Source organism: Phalacrocorax aristotelis, chromosome 1 (assembly GCF_949628215.1).
Source record: "Phalacrocorax aristotelis chromosome 1, bGulAri2.1, whole genome shotgun sequence".
Taxonomy (NCBI): Eukaryota; Metazoa; Chordata; class Aves; order Suliformes; family Phalacrocoracidae; genus Phalacrocorax; species Phalacrocorax aristotelis.
In genome coordinates, this window is record NC_134276.1 from 202,823,824 (window position 1) to 202,838,878 (window position 15,055).

Here is a 15,055-nt window from a genome sequence, read left to right on the forward strand (position 1 = left end):
TATACCAAGGGCCTTATTAGTTGACAGAAGGGTTAACTGACCTCCTTCAAACAGGAACTCGGTTTGCCTGCAGGGAACATATTCCATGGCGAGTTGACTACTTAAGCACTTTCGATGTAAAGTAAAAACAATCTCTTGTGTCAGGGTATAATTCAAAGAACAAAGGACCATTTTGCTCAATTGTGCAGGCAGCAGAAGTTATTTTTGTCTCTTGCCTATCATATTCACATTGTACAAGAAAGTCATTTTGTTGAGGAGCGATTTGTTCTGCTGAGGCTCTTTGTGTAATTTTTGAACTGAACAGACCACCGATGTTTTGGCATTGAAGCAAACAGAGTACAATCTTGAAAACGGCTTTGTGTTTTGCCCTTTTTTCAAGGGGGCATGTGCTTGGGGCGTGTGAATTGATTTATGGACCTTTTTGAGCCATTAACCTCCTTAAACGATGCCTGGTAAATGGTTGTGTAAGTGAAGGCTTTTATCAGGTATGGCAGTCCTTCCCCCGTTCAGGGAAGCCTGACCTGCTTTGGGTGTACTCTGCCACAATGGTAGGTAGATGACCTGCCTATTTTCAAGGCGTTTCTTTTTGTTCTTTACTACCATCCCTTTATTAAAAGCTTTGCAGGTTGGTGGTTTCCTCTGCTGCTGCCTGCGTAATTGAGGAGGAGGAGACATCAAGTGGCAGCCCAGCTGCATGGAAACGCTTCTCCCAATAAGTGTTATTGTGTACAGAGTGTGTCTGTGCTTTTACGAATGACCATGCATCAGCAAGTTAATTGAGTAACTTCTCTTCATGGTGAGTTAGTGCCAAAGAAGTGCATCTTTATTCTAAGAGCTTGTTAAAAAAAGGGTGTTGCCCAAATCTTATCGCTCCAATTTGGCAACCACCTGGAGCCCCTGGGTCTTACCTGACCAGCATATAAAGATAGGTAGGTGTTCATAGTTACAAAAATAAGATAAAAATGGAAGTCCATTTCAGGAAGGTGTGATACTAATTCCTGAGTTGGTGCTCAAAGTGTGAAATAATAATAATAATAATTTAAAAAAAAAATCTGTTAATCGTCCTCATCCCCACTTGAGGGTGACAAGTGGTGTGTAGGCTCTTGGTTGTTAGCACCCATGTGGGAGGAGACTTCACTCTTCTCCCACACACAGGGCTGCCTGTGACTGCATTCTTCCGTTCTATTCTACTTTGCACTGCCTGATTTTTTTTCCCATTTTCTTTATACCCAAAAATGTCAGCCCAGTGCCAGGCTCCTCGATGCATGTTGTGGCTGTTTTCCCACCGTCTGTGGCAGGAGCACATCCTGACCCAGGCCCTGTACCTCTGCATAGAAGATCTCTCAAGGGTTGTTACTCCATAAAGTTGTCATGTACTCCTTAGAAGCCACCTCAACTCTTAGCATCCAGTGCCTTGTGGTAGGGAGCTCTGCCGCTTAGTGAAGTGCTGTGTAAGCAACTATCTCCTTTGATTGTGCTGTTTGTGGGAGGTGCAGGGGAAGGTTTTTTTTTTTATTTGAGATTTTTTGTTCTGCTGGATTCCTTAGTTGGCCCCTCCTCTTACTCCTGTGTAGGAAGAGACAGTAAATGGTTGTTCCTTGTTCACTTCTTCTGTTTAACTCATGGTTTGCTCTTAAACCCCTTTGCTATGTGCCTGCCTGTTGTTTCTTTTTCTGCCTGGAAAGCCTTACTCACTCTTCATTGTAGGAGTGAGACTGGACTCTCTGTCTTCAACTGCTGTCCAGCTAACATCCACACATTGCAAGAAGTATCCATCCTTGCTCCATTATCGTGCCTGTTTCTGAGATGTGCAAATCCTGGTCTCCCCTAGGGTTATTTCCTTGTCCCTCTCTCCCCTTTCACACTCAGCCCTGGTTCCCCCATAGTCAAGCAGACACATCCATAATTAGCTGATTATACTCCAGACGCAGACCACTTTGATATGCGTTGCCTTAATTCATTACAACTGGTTGAAGGTTTTTATTTTTTCTTCCCTGCCAATGTTAATGTCATTTCCCTCACCATAGCCTTCATGTATGCCGCCTTCTCCTTCCAGCTTGTGACTGCAACCCTCGTGGCATCCAGACCCCGCAATGTGACCGCGCCACCGGGCAGTGCATCTGCAATGAAGGCGTGGAAGGGCCGCGCTGCGACAAGTGTTCCCGAGGCTACTCAGGCTTCTTCCCCGACTGCGTGCCATGCCACCAGTGCTTCGCCCTCTGGGATGTGATCATCAGCGAGCTGGCTAATAGGACCCAGCAGTTCCTGGATAGGGCTAATGCCCTCAAAATCACTGGAGTCACTGGCCCATACCAGCAGACGCTGAACACCCTGGAGGAGAAACTCAGTGAAATTAAAACCATCATCGCTCAAAATCCAGCTGCCGAGCCCCTAAAGAACATTGGGAATCTCTTTGAGGAAGCTGAGTGAGTACAGTCGCAGTTACATGGATAAGTCTAGTGTGGGAAGGAGTGGGAGTGCCAGTGAGCTGGGATTTATTTGCCTGACTGATGCCCCCATGCTGAGCTGAGGACACCCCAGCTCCACTCCTCCAGCTGGGCGATGTACGCTGCAGCCCCTAGTGCTGGTGGAGCACCTCGTCATGCTCAGCACTGGCAATAAGCATCCATCCCACGAGCAGAAAGCTGGCCGGGGAAGGTAGGAGCAGTACAGCTACCGTGCTCTGGGCAGGGGTTGTCCTGCTCTCACTCCGCACCAGGCAGCTAATTACTCCAGAGTCACTCACGCTTGCCTTGCGCTCCCCTGGGGCAAAGGACAAACACTGCTATTATGTGAGAGAATGAAGAGGGGAGAGATTAAATTCCTGGATTTCCCCTGTGTAGCTGATGAGTTGGAAACTGGGGCTCCTTTCTGCACTCTAACCATGTGGGGCAGGGGGGAAGCAGCAGCTTTATAACAAGGATTGGTTCAATTTTACCCAGGGTAGGACCCTTATATTTTGTTTTCGGGCTCAGCATACAAAAAGATGGTCATTTGTGCTCTTGGAGATGGGGCAGTTTAACATCAAGTAGGATTACAGATGCTTTCTAGCCCTGTGTGCAACTGCTCAAGCTTGTTGGTGCATTGTGAGGGGGACTACACAAAGCAAAGGGGCAAGGATTAAAGCACAGATGTCTCAATTAGGGATATGCTTGTGCCCTGCAGCTCCCCCCCTCCAGCTGGAGAGCTGGGGGTTGCGGCTGTGTGTACTGAAGGAGGTCAGAGCAGCTGGGGAGCTGCTTTTACCTAACATATGTACATATGTATCTGTTCTTGCTCCTCTCTGGCTGTGTAGAAGTACTGGGCGTTGAAGGACTCCTGGAAAACAGCAGGCTGTTGGGCTATTGAGAGAGCTGTAAATTGATCACAGAGCTTAAATAGTGCCTGATTCTTTCAGCATGAGGAAACAGAGATTGGTGTGATCACCATGGATGGGAACAACTTCCTGTGCCAGCTTCAGTTCCGCAGCAGCATTGATGTGTAATGTACACTTGCCTTTCCTTTTAGGGTTATCCCACTAGCTAAAGCCTGCTCTGTGGTGCACTGAGGCCATGCCGAATGCTGAGGGCAGGAAGTTTTCCTTCATAGCCCTAGAGAAATGTCTGGTGAGGAAGGATCTTTACAGACGAGTTAAAAGAATCTATTGTGTTAAAACTAAGGCTTCCCCCGCCTCATCCTGAAGTTCAAATCTGTCCCATGAGCTCGTAATCAAAACTGCATTTGTAGCTGTGTGGGATGGGAAGCAAATTATGTATGGATCATAGTAGTCAACTCTGACCTATGCAGTTGCCATGATACCAGAGCATTACACCAGTCCTCTGGAATCTGCCTCCAGTTAATCTTACACAAAGCAGCTGTTTTCTGAGCAATTTGGTGCTTTGAGTTTATAAACGTGCTGTAGATTAAAAAGCAGTTTTGTATGATAAAGGAAACAAAACAGTATTCTAGGTAGGCATGTTGTTACAAATCACTTCAAGCTCCGCCAAGGGAGGACAGGTCCTGCCATGGGCGAAGCTTGGCACGGCTCTAGCCCCCACTCTTCAGTGAAGTGAAGCACTGAGGCTTACACTCTTTCCTCCTCCCCTCATTGAGTCCTGTGCCTCTATTTTACAGAAAGCTGACAGCAGATGTTACAGTTAAGATAGCCGACATCGAAGACAACCTGTCAGCCTTAGCAGTGAAGAGCAATAGCACAGACAGTGACCTGAGCACACTGGAGACAGATGCCAAAAGCCTAGACCGTGTCGTGAAAGAACTTGCAGAACAGCTAGAGTTCATCAAGATCTCTGATGTTCGGGGTAAGTGTCGCAGGGAGGGGAGAAAGCAGTGAGGTGGCCAAAGATTTAATTAGTGCATGGTTTTAAATACCAGGTTAATCTTCTAACCTGTAATAAAGCACAGTTCCTATGAGGGCAGCTTCTTTCTGTGCATTAGCAGAGTTGCTGATGCAGCAGGAATTTTGTTTTGCCCCCCTCACCCTGTCTCTCTCCCTCTACACATTACAAAGCTGGCTCAAATTCTTGGGGCACAGAGTTGCCTTAAAGGCTCTTGATTAATATATTTTAGAAGAGCCACAACAGCTGGAAGTGTGGCATATTCCAAGATACACCTGGACATCTCCCGTGTTCTCCCCAGTCTGTTAAATTACTGTTTCAGGTTGGAAAAACTACCTGGGTCTTGGTGATGAAGAGCACGCTGTAAGGGCTCAGTTCTTCTGAGCCACCCAAGCCTCGCGTGCCCATTGGCACACCGAAATGGGCCAAGAATCAGAATTTGCTGGAGAAAGAGGAATGTCACCAAACTCTTTGGAAATTTTGAACACTGACTTCGTTCCAACTTGAAACAAAGGAATGGTTTTTTTTTCCTGCTTTGCAGGAAGTCTGAGATAGTTTCCAGTGAGCATGGGATTTCACAGAGTGAGGCAACTAGGGTGTAGAACGGGGGAGTCTCCGACTTGCGGCATTTTGCAGAGGAAAGTTATCCTGAGGTGCAGAGTGTGGCTGCCCCCACAGGGGCCCTCACACCAGCTCAGGGCCTCTCCAGTTGTCCAAAACTAACGGTTCCATAAATCAGCATCTTCCATCAAGCAGTCATTTCTTAGGAAAGTTCTGACTAGTTTCCAAGCAGTGACTCCGTAAGCCAGACATCCCAGGGAAAGCAACAAGAACTAGTGGGATAAGTGAATTCTTAGAAAACAGACTGTTGCCCTATAAACCTAAAAGGCTGGATCCCCTTTTGCCCTCACGGTAAGCAGAATTCAGTCACTAGGGTCAGAGAAAGGCTTAACTTCAAAATCCAGCAAACTTGACACACTGTCAACCAAGCAAAAAGAAATGAACTTTTTTCCCCCCACAAAACAGGCCCAATTCTGTCACCCTTGCAATGGCACTGACTATAACTGCAAAGGCTAGCATTTCATTTAACTTGATATTCATCTCACTAACCCTGATGCGTCATCTGCCAACCTCCCTAATATAAATTACTTTGGGTTACTTCGATTTCTGAGCAGCTCCATCTGATTTCTGCAGGAGCCTTGGATAGTATCACCAAGTATTTCCAGATGTCCCTGGAAGCAGAGGAGAGGGTCAATGCCTCCACTGTTTACCCCGATAGTGCTGTGGAGCTGTCCGCACAAACGCGGCAGGAAGTGGAAGGCTTAATCAATGAGAAGGAGGACCAGTTCAAGGCTAAACAAGAGGAGCAGTCACGCCTTCTGGATGAACTCGCAGGCAAGCTGCAGAGCCTGGATCTCTCTGAAGCAGCTGAGAAGGTATGTGGCTGAGAATCACTGGTATAAAACCTGTAGCAAAAATAAAGCCAGGTTTGTGAAGAAGCGATGGGTGGGAAGGAACTTTTAGAGGTTGACAGTGTGAGATACAGTTTGTTCATGAAAAGTGCATGCTTCTCGTACAGCAGAGTATTTTGTGGGCCAAAACAGGGCTGTTTAATCAGTGGGCTCTGAGACCTACTGGCTTGCAAGCACCAGCCATTTGTGTTGGTCTCCCTCCTACCCTTCCCAGTCTTGGCAAAGCACCTATCTTTTCATCCCCCTAGCTATAACCCAAAACCCTTTGCTGTGGACAGAGCTCCCGCATGCAGGAAACTGTAGCAGGTCTGCTGGACTGAGAGCCATCCTCTTAAGCCTGCCCACTGTTCACGTGCTTGCTTTTTCTAGGCTCCTGTCTTCCTTTTTGCAGCCTGGTAGGGTACATGCTATGCCTGTGCAGTGCCCCACCAGGCAGTGCTTCTACTCACACCAATGGGCTGCCCTCCTCAGCATCACCACATTCCCATCCTCATGCTTGAGACAAAGCAGAACTTACAGGGAGCGGGAGTCAAAAGGGCATTTTCTCTGTTGAAGCTGCCTGCTCATCTGTAAATATGATCAACGGTGGCTTTTTCTTGGGAGAGGCTGGGTGTTCCCTCGGTTTCACTTTGAAGTCAGCCAGCTGCATTCAGAGAACAATCCTGCACGAAGGCAGCCGGCAGGGGACTGCTCATTAACTCCCCATGGCAAGCCAAGCCTGGGTTAGAGGATGAGTTCTTCACACACTGAAGCTGAATTGTCTCATCCTTTAGTCCTTTACAACTACAGCCATCCCTCCAGACTCCCCCAGCCCTCCTTTTCTCTTAGCTTCCATTCCCCTGCATTCCTGCCTAACTGTTCTTGAGGACTGAAAATCTTGGGTAGATGTTTATCAAGGCCATAAACACTGAGTTGCTTGGAGGTGTAATCACGGGACACCAAAAAAGAAAAAACCTTTTTGCTTTCTAGCTACACTGGTGGGTTGCATGCCAAGCAGGTAAGAGGGACTCATTTACACTTCACAGGAGACAGCTGCAGCTAACTTGGCACTGCTCCTGGGTTTTCCCTGGAGGGTTTTTGGCTGCAAAGTATGTCGGTTTGTGACTATCATTTGGCAAAAGGGGTGGGGTGGAAAGGGAGAACCACCTCACAAGAATGAGGATTTTCCCAATTTTTCCTCTGGCTAAAACAACTCCTGAGTGTTTTCCTTGTCCAAACAATTGACCAAGTAGTGGATAATTCTCAGTACAATGTTGCTGATTGAAATAGTTTTGCTTCTTTTTAAAAAACAAAAACAAAAAAACCCACCACAAACTAGTCTACCTGAATTTTTCTGTGGGAACCCATCCTTGACAAAATTCACAAATTGGAAAGTGTTCTGGAAAGATGAAATCAGAGCAAACATTTGGTGGAAAGGAATGGGACAGCTTTTTAAAGAAGATGAAAAAAAGTTTCCTGTTCAACTTGGCGCATTTCAGCTTCTGTTTCTAGGACATTAGAGCAAAGGAAGATACTACTATGCACCAAACACTTTCTTCTGTATAAAATAGCCTCTTGGGATGGCCAGTTTTTCCTCCAACAGTAGTGAAGACTGATTGCAAACAAAAGGCATACAGACAGTAGTAGCTTCCAGCTTGAAACCAAACCTTTAAAGGCAGCTTTCCAGTGAAAGATGATGTACAGGAAAAGCAGATGATGATAGCGAGGCAAGGCTTCCCTCATAACCTCCAGCTACCTCAGCATCAGGGAGCTGCGTATGTGTAGCCAAGTTAAGGGCAGGAAGGTGCAGGGGGCACAGAAGAGAGATTAAAGTCATGCTGGTGTGGACCTGCTGCAGGAACCAGCTACAGCTGGCAGCTCGACTTCGGCTTCCTTCCCTGCAGTGTGTGGGACGCTACAGCAAGGGGCAGAAACAACATAGTGTTTCTGTCATGGTGGAGCAGTGTCCTACTCCGTCCCCCTTGCAGCTCAGCAATGGAAGTAAAGCTGTGACCGTTTCCCTTGTCTAATGTGTCTCTGCAGACGTGCGGCACCCCCGCAGGAGCCTCTTGTGCAGAGTCCGAGTGCGGCGGTTTGAACTGTCGAACTGATGACGGAAAGAAGAAGTGTGGAGGACCTGGCTGCAATGGGCTGGTGACTGTAGCTCACAATGCCTGGCAGAAAGCCATGGATTTTGACAGAGACATCCTGAGTGCATTAGCAGAAGTTGAGCAACTCTCCAAAATGGTAATATGCCAAATCAATTGTTAGATATTAAAAAAAGAAAAAAGATCTTTTAGTTGTAACACATGTTTAGACACTATTTGACAAAGTATGTGCCTGGCTTACTTCAAAATACTTCTTTTCAGTTGTGTAACTTAATTATGCTTGTAAAGATCCTCAGAAGAGGAGCTTGCTAAAGTGAAACTTCATGGATAACTCTAAACATTAGCCTGAGTTGTTTAAACTAGCATTGGTGGTATGGATCATGGCCAGCTTTTAAGTGTGTTCTGTGAGTTTTATGAGAAAAAGCATTTCTCATTACTATTACCTCTGATTCCAACTGAATTATTGTTTTAAACCAGGCCTTAAAGCATAAACAAATAGGCAATCAAGCCTTCTATTTTCCTCTTTAGGTTTCTGAGGCAAAACAGAGAGCTGATGAAGCAAAACAAAACGCACAAGAAGTTTTGCTCAAAACCAATGCTACAAAAGAACAAGTGGACAGAAGCAATGAAGATCTGAGAAAACTTATTAAACAGATTAGAGACTTCCTAATGCGTAAAAACCTTACATTTAAATTATATTATAACCCTGGGTTTGTGAAAACTATCTGTATCTCCAAATCATCTTCTAAGGGGTAACGCAATGGTTGTGTGTCATAGTCCCCTTTCAGCCAGGCTTAGGATGTACAATGAAATCTGGAGCCAAGAGAAAACCAAGACAACAGGAAAGCAAGAGCAAACTGTAGCACGCTGTTGTGTTCATTTCAGCTGAGGCTGTTGTACTGCAGTAGCTTGCCAAGTGTGTTCATAAGTTCTGGCTAGAAAGACAAAGTACTATTCAAGGGAAGTCAGAAACTGAGTTTCTCTGTAAGAAAGCAGGTAGAGGTTAAATGTTCACTAGCAAGCAGCAGTATGGCAAACCCATTCCTTCCCTGTTTGCACAAGGCTGAGTATACTGTTAGCAGAAATACATTTATGTGCAGCTGTTGGCTTCGTTTCCTGTGGGCTCACATCTCCCCCACAGAGCCCCAGCGTGGTGTAGCCAATCACCGAGATTGTCAAATGGCTTCCAAGAGAGCTAAGCCAGCAGGGCCTACGCGCCTGCTGGGCCTCTCCCGAGGGAAGTTTCACCCTAGGGAAGCAGTTTTAACACCTTGATTTTCTCTAAGTCCAAGGGAGGATGTTTTCACATGATTTTTCCTTCTTAAGAGGGAATTTGGACAAGAATTTGAGTATGGAGACTTGACAGGGGGAAGCTTTTACTTACATCTTTGTCATTTGTGTCCATGTACTAGAAGACAGCGCTGACCTGGATAGTATCGAGGCGGTGGCAAACGAAGTGCTGAACATGGAGATGCCAAGCACTCCCCAGCAGCTGCAAGCCCTGACAGAAGATATTCGTGAGCGTATAGAAAGCCTTTCTGACGTTGAGGTCATTCTGCAGCAGAGTGCTGGAGACATCGCCAGAGCAGAAATGCTGCTGGAGGAAGCTAAAAAAGCCAGGTATGCAACCCTGTTCTGTATTAGCTGTTTTCTGCAACCGAGAGCTTGAACGAGACTGCATTTTCCAGTACAATGAAATGGAAGAATTTAAACTTATCCCAGTGCAGATTCTAACCTGCAAGGGCAAAAACGGCCCTTTGCAGTGTATGACTAGTTCTTTTTCCAGCTCCACGTAAAAGGATTTTTAGTGTTAACATAGTTTTGCTCCACAGCAAAGGTGCAACAGATGTTAAAGTCACTGCAGACATGGTGAAAGCAGCACTGGAAGAAGCTGAAAAAGCTCAGAATGCAGCTGAAAAAGCCATCAAACAAGCTGATGAAGATATTAAAGGAACTCAGGACCTGCTGACCTCGGTGAGTTCTTTACAACATACAGAAACAGCACCAAGACTGATATTTAGAAACTGATACAAGCCTGTCTGATTTGAAGTATCCGAGAGCCTTCCCCTAAAGACTGCACTTAAAATTAATCTAAACCATTCTTGTCCTCACTTAAAACTTTTGAGTTAGTATGACAGATGCTAGGGGACCATTTGCCCTTAAAAAAAAACCCCAACCAAACAAAAGCCTCTTCTCACCCAATATCCTGCACCACTGAAGTTAAGTGAGCAGGCTGGTAGCCCTCCAGCACAGCAGGTGTACTAAGATCCCTGGAAAGCTGTACTTGTTAGCCACATTGGTAGTGTATTGGTGTAGCCATGCTGCCAGCACCATCCACCGCTGCAGCACGAGACTAAAATAAGCAAATGCTGGATTAAAGTGGTAATTGCTGTAGTCTTGTCAGATGAAGTCTGAAAATACATTATCTCATAGCCCTCATGAGACCACAGTGCTATCTATACACATGAGGATTAGCCAGCTTAGAAGATACAGCTTCACAAGTCTGTTATTACATGATGGAATGAAGTGTCAAACTTCAGTTTTGCCTGTGGATTAGGAGAGTCTCACATGTGTAATACAATCAGGTATTTTTTAACCATGCCCCTTAATGCTTTTGCAGCCCCGTACGTACCCTGCCTTCAAGCAGTGGACTTCTTCATCCTGACTGCAATTGGCCATTTATAACAAAACTAAAACACTGGTTTTATATCAGATCTATGGACATGAACTAAGTAGTTGATCAGGGCTTATCCAGAAAGCTTACTATTATATTCAGTGTCTTGAAAATATAACTGTTGGCCCTTTTTCTTAGATTGAATCTGAAAACACAGCATCTGAAGAAACACTGAACAATGCTACCTTACGGCTCTTTGAGCTAGAGAAGAGCGTTGAAGACCTTAAGCAAAAGGCTGCTACAAATTCAGAGAATGTGGACAACATAGAAGAAAAAACTGTTACTGCAAAACAAAATGCTGAAGAAGTTAAAAAGGTGAGCAGCTCAGGAAAGATGCTAAGGGAAATAAACTGTCACCCCAGGTTCGGCTAAAGGAACACTAGTGAATGCATGTGATCCATTTCATTTATTGGTCAAGTACCAGGGACAAAAAACCCCAGCACTTCATGCCTTACCAAAAATAGCTGCTTTTACTTACTTTGGTACCAGATACAGAGAGAAAGAAGTATTGGAAAGTTTTCAGGTTCTACAATAGCTGCAGGAAGCCTCTCATGCTGTCACACTGTCAGCCCTTCATAGATTTGTTTCTGTCCGTCGGCTTTACTATCTGCCACAGAAGAACCAGTAATTTTTCCCCCGTCCATCAAGGATTTATGGTTCTATGACGATGACAGGTTCAGGACAAACAACCCAGAATTTGGCACATACAGAATCAAGCAACAAGAAAAATAGTTAGCTCAATATAAAACCAGAGTAATTTCTAAAGATCAGAGATGCGAAGTTTGCTCTGTGACCATATGGCGTTGCTCCCAATGCCTGCCGCACATCTTCGTAATAGCAAAAGAATGCTCATTAACAAAACAATTGACAAATCTGCCAGAGGAAGTTTCATTGCTCCAATCTGTTGTCTATAGTTCGCCTATCAGTCGCCAGAGAGGCATTTTCTGCCAGGAGATACGTATTATCCATCAAATCTATTATTTCCAAACACTAAGTAGTATTTCAGGTGGCTGTCAAGTAAACACAAGAGACTTCCAGTGCTGCTACAGCTTGTTGACTTGCTTATTGGTTGAATTCAGTTGGGTCATAGGAATGCTTAGTCTTAACCTCGCAGAGAAAAGCTCAGCTAAGAAACCAACCTCATGACTTCCCCAGCACCCTTACCTACGCAAACCAGACAGCTGTTCTCATTACTGAGAGTAACAAGGGTATTCCTCCCCAAATGCAAGCGTTCAGCCAGAAGCAGTGCCAGTTCCTTACCATATGCAGCTTTCCAGCTGTACTAGGGGCCATGGTCTCCATTAGTTACAGAATTGTGTAACTGCATCCCGTAAATCCTTGCCAAGTGTCAGTATTAAAGCCATAAAACGGCCACAGATCTGCAAAAGGGTAACTGATGAGTCTTCGCCCAACTCTTAGAGTCCTAAATATCAAGTAGGAAATACCCCAACACTCTGCTTTTGTTAACTGAGCAGACAGTGTAGTCTCTTCTTACACCCAGATTAGCAAAGAGGGAGGAAATGCAAGCTTCCACTGCATTGTCTTTTGAATGAGCTCCACCTTGTGCTTGAATCTGTAACAACAGGTCCTCAATACCGAGCTGAATGACAAGTATAAAACAGTAGAAGATCTCATTGCCAAGAAGACAGAAGAGTCAGCTGACGCTAGGAGGAAAGCTGGCATGCTGCAAGATGAAGCTAAAGCCTTGCTGGCTCAAGCAAACAGCAAACTCCAGCTGCTCAAAGGTAAGGCTGTTCTAAGGAGGTAAGTCGTTATCTTAGAACATGAAGCAATGTCACAATGTTAAACTGACTATTCATTGGCAGTAGGGGAAAAAACAGACGCTAATTCTTTGTTACTGAGGTTTGATCTGCTTTCCTTATTCTTGAACCAAAGATTTCTACAAAAAAGCTGAAACTTACAGTGAGACACAAACTTCTGGTACAGCACCTATCACTGCTCCAAGAACCAGTACAGGGAAGGAACATAGCTACCGTGCTTAGCACAAGGATTAACCCATTCAAGCAAGACCCCCATCTTCAAAAAAGAGCACCCCCACCCTGAAAAGCTATTAAAAGAACAGGTGATCAGGATACAGAGTTCCAGTTTACAGATTAACATTTCCCATTGCCAATTAAAGTTGACTGAAACAGGAGGTGGCAATCTGCCTGTAACTACCAGGGAGGGAGCTAAGTTTTCCTTCTGTTTTTGCCAGGCCAGGAACTCGTTCCTCCCCTTCACTTCTCCTGCACAGTTACAAAGACTTACTGAACAGCCTTAACCATAAGAAGCCAAAACACTTCACTGTTCTGTAAAAGCCACCATGAATCAAAGCATATTTTTGGATTTCCACTTATGGAAAATTACTTCCTTGTTGCTTTATGTGCTAGCATTAAGGAAACAAAAAGGTGCCATTTCAGCCCTTCCCTCCCCCCCCCCCCATCAGATTCTCTTCCACAATAAAAATAAATTTTAGTAGTTTATCTGTAACAATAATGATTTACATTTTACTGCATTAAAAGACTCCTAATTAAGCTGTTTTCCCCCTTTCTTTGCTGACAGACTTGGAAAATACATACGAAAACAATCAAAAAGTTCTGGAAGATAAAGCGAAGCAGTTGGTGGAGCTGGAAGAGACAGTTCGCTCCCTCTTACAGACAATCAGCCAAAAGGTTGCTGTTTATAGCACTTGCTTATAAATGGGAGCAGGAAATGCTTGTGTTCAGGATGGATTTTACAAGTATTACACTAGTTCTTTTTTACATTACACTGAGACCTGATAAAGGTAACAGATTTTATATTGACTTTCAAGTCAGAACCAAAGACAAGTAACTTTCTGATGTTGAAAATAAACTTTTGTATCACTGTATGTACCCAGTATGACTCATTAAGTTCCTATTTTCAGTAGCTGAAATAGTAAATTAATTAAACCTTTAGCAAGTCTTGTTCTTAAATTGGTTAGAGATCTAAATAAAATCTTGGCTCCACTACATAATTCTAAATAAGGGCTCCCATTACTATGAAATGTAGGATGGTCACTTGGAACAAAATTATAAGTGAAGACATACCATCCTTAAGTGGTTAGCTAGCATTTACAGCACAGTACACAAAAAGGATTATTTACCCTCTGCATGATACCTGCTTAGGCTTAACACTAGTTTCATGTCACCAATTATGAAACAGTTGATATGTGAAGTGAAAACAGAGGTCAGAACTGAAGGGGTGAGCATGGTTTACATTTCAAGCACCAAATTTACGTGATAAACCAAGCGTGGAGGATCAAGCCTCTCTAGAAAAGGAACTACAGAAGTTCACAGGGCACTTAATGCCAATCAGTTAAGGAGCTGTACACAGACATGCTCTTTAAGAATAGCTTGCACTTAAAACGCAAATAAGACTTATTTCAAAGTGCAAGAGTCACGCCCAGTTCACCACAATTTAGCTCGAAGTTATGTAGAACAGTGCACCTTCAGACAACTGTACAGTACTGCACACATCGATTTACAATATTCATCAGCTACACAAGTTAGCATCTGAACCTGCAACATGCATTTACCCATCCCGATGGCTAACTCTGACCTGAGGAATACATCTGCGTATACACTTAGATCAGTGCCTTACCCAACCTTGACTAACATCAGTGAAAGTTAGGACAACTCCAGCAGAACGTATCACCACCTAAGCAAACTGAAGAGCAGTATGTTTAAATAAATAATTACCCAAAAGCTCCATAGGTTACAAATGCTAGAGCGAAAAAATCCATCACAGGAATTGATTACCATACGAGCATCATACACCATTTCACTGCCAGTACACTTAGCAGCTGTTAAAAATAGTCTGCGAGCTTTTCAACATTCAGACCTAACTGCCATCAGACCACTGACACATAGCTCAGTTGCTTATCTTACTTCTACCTTTACAAACTTTGTACACTTAACTAGAACAGGAATGACAGTGAGAGAAATAATGCAGTAACAACCTTAAGGCCTTGAATTTTATTTTCAGGTGTCTGGGACACTATAGTCTCCAGTATCATTTTAGTAGTATTCTTCATTAAGGTTTCCCTGATCTTCCAAACCTAATTTAACATGAACAAAATGAGATACAAGAATTTGTACTAATGAAACTCAAGGCTGAACTGCAGTAAGACTGCCACAAGTAGTAAGGGAGGTGAGGGGTGCGGATGCAAAGCTGCCTCTGAAAGAGCAGGGTTTCTAGGAATAACTTGCAAAGTACCACACTAACACTTAATAGCGTTTACCTGCAACAGGTACAGGTGATTCCAGAATGCCTAGATCTATCGGAATAATCAAGTTTTTCTTCCCTATTGCCTCACCTTTGCTTTCCCTTCAGCAACTTCCTACCAACATCTGAAAGCAGATCCACATTCATTCACTTATTCCAATTCACAGATATGTGAGATGACCCAGCATAGCCTGGTGATAATTTTAATGAGCTGTTGTGGTTTAATCCTATCTACACTTAAAA

The 15,055-nt window shown here is 44.2% G+C and overlaps 1 protein-coding gene across 1 annotated transcript in view; it reads left to right on the forward strand.

The window, feature by feature from the left end:
• Positions 1-13,436, forward strand: part of LAMB1 (laminin subunit beta 1) — a 44,521-nt gene extending 31,085 nt beyond the window's left edge. The window contains exons 24-33 of the mRNA XM_075081356.1: positions 2,057-2,426; positions 4,114-4,298; positions 5,529-5,770; positions 7,829-8,032; positions 8,422-8,566; positions 9,306-9,513; positions 9,726-9,867; positions 10,706-10,882; positions 12,153-12,312; positions 13,130-13,436. Of these exons, the coding sequence (XP_074937457.1) occupies positions 2,057-2,426; positions 4,114-4,298; positions 5,529-5,770; positions 7,829-8,032; positions 8,422-8,566; positions 9,306-9,513; positions 9,726-9,867; positions 10,706-10,882; positions 12,153-12,312; positions 13,130-13,266 (1,970 nt within the window). The 3' untranslated portion in view covers positions 13,267-13,436. The remainder of the gene's footprint in view (positions 1-2,056; positions 2,427-4,113; positions 4,299-5,528; positions 5,771-7,828; positions 8,033-8,421; positions 8,567-9,305; positions 9,514-9,725; positions 9,868-10,705; positions 10,883-12,152; positions 12,313-13,129) is intronic.
• The last annotated feature ends 1,619 nt before the right edge of the window (positions 13,437-15,055 follow it).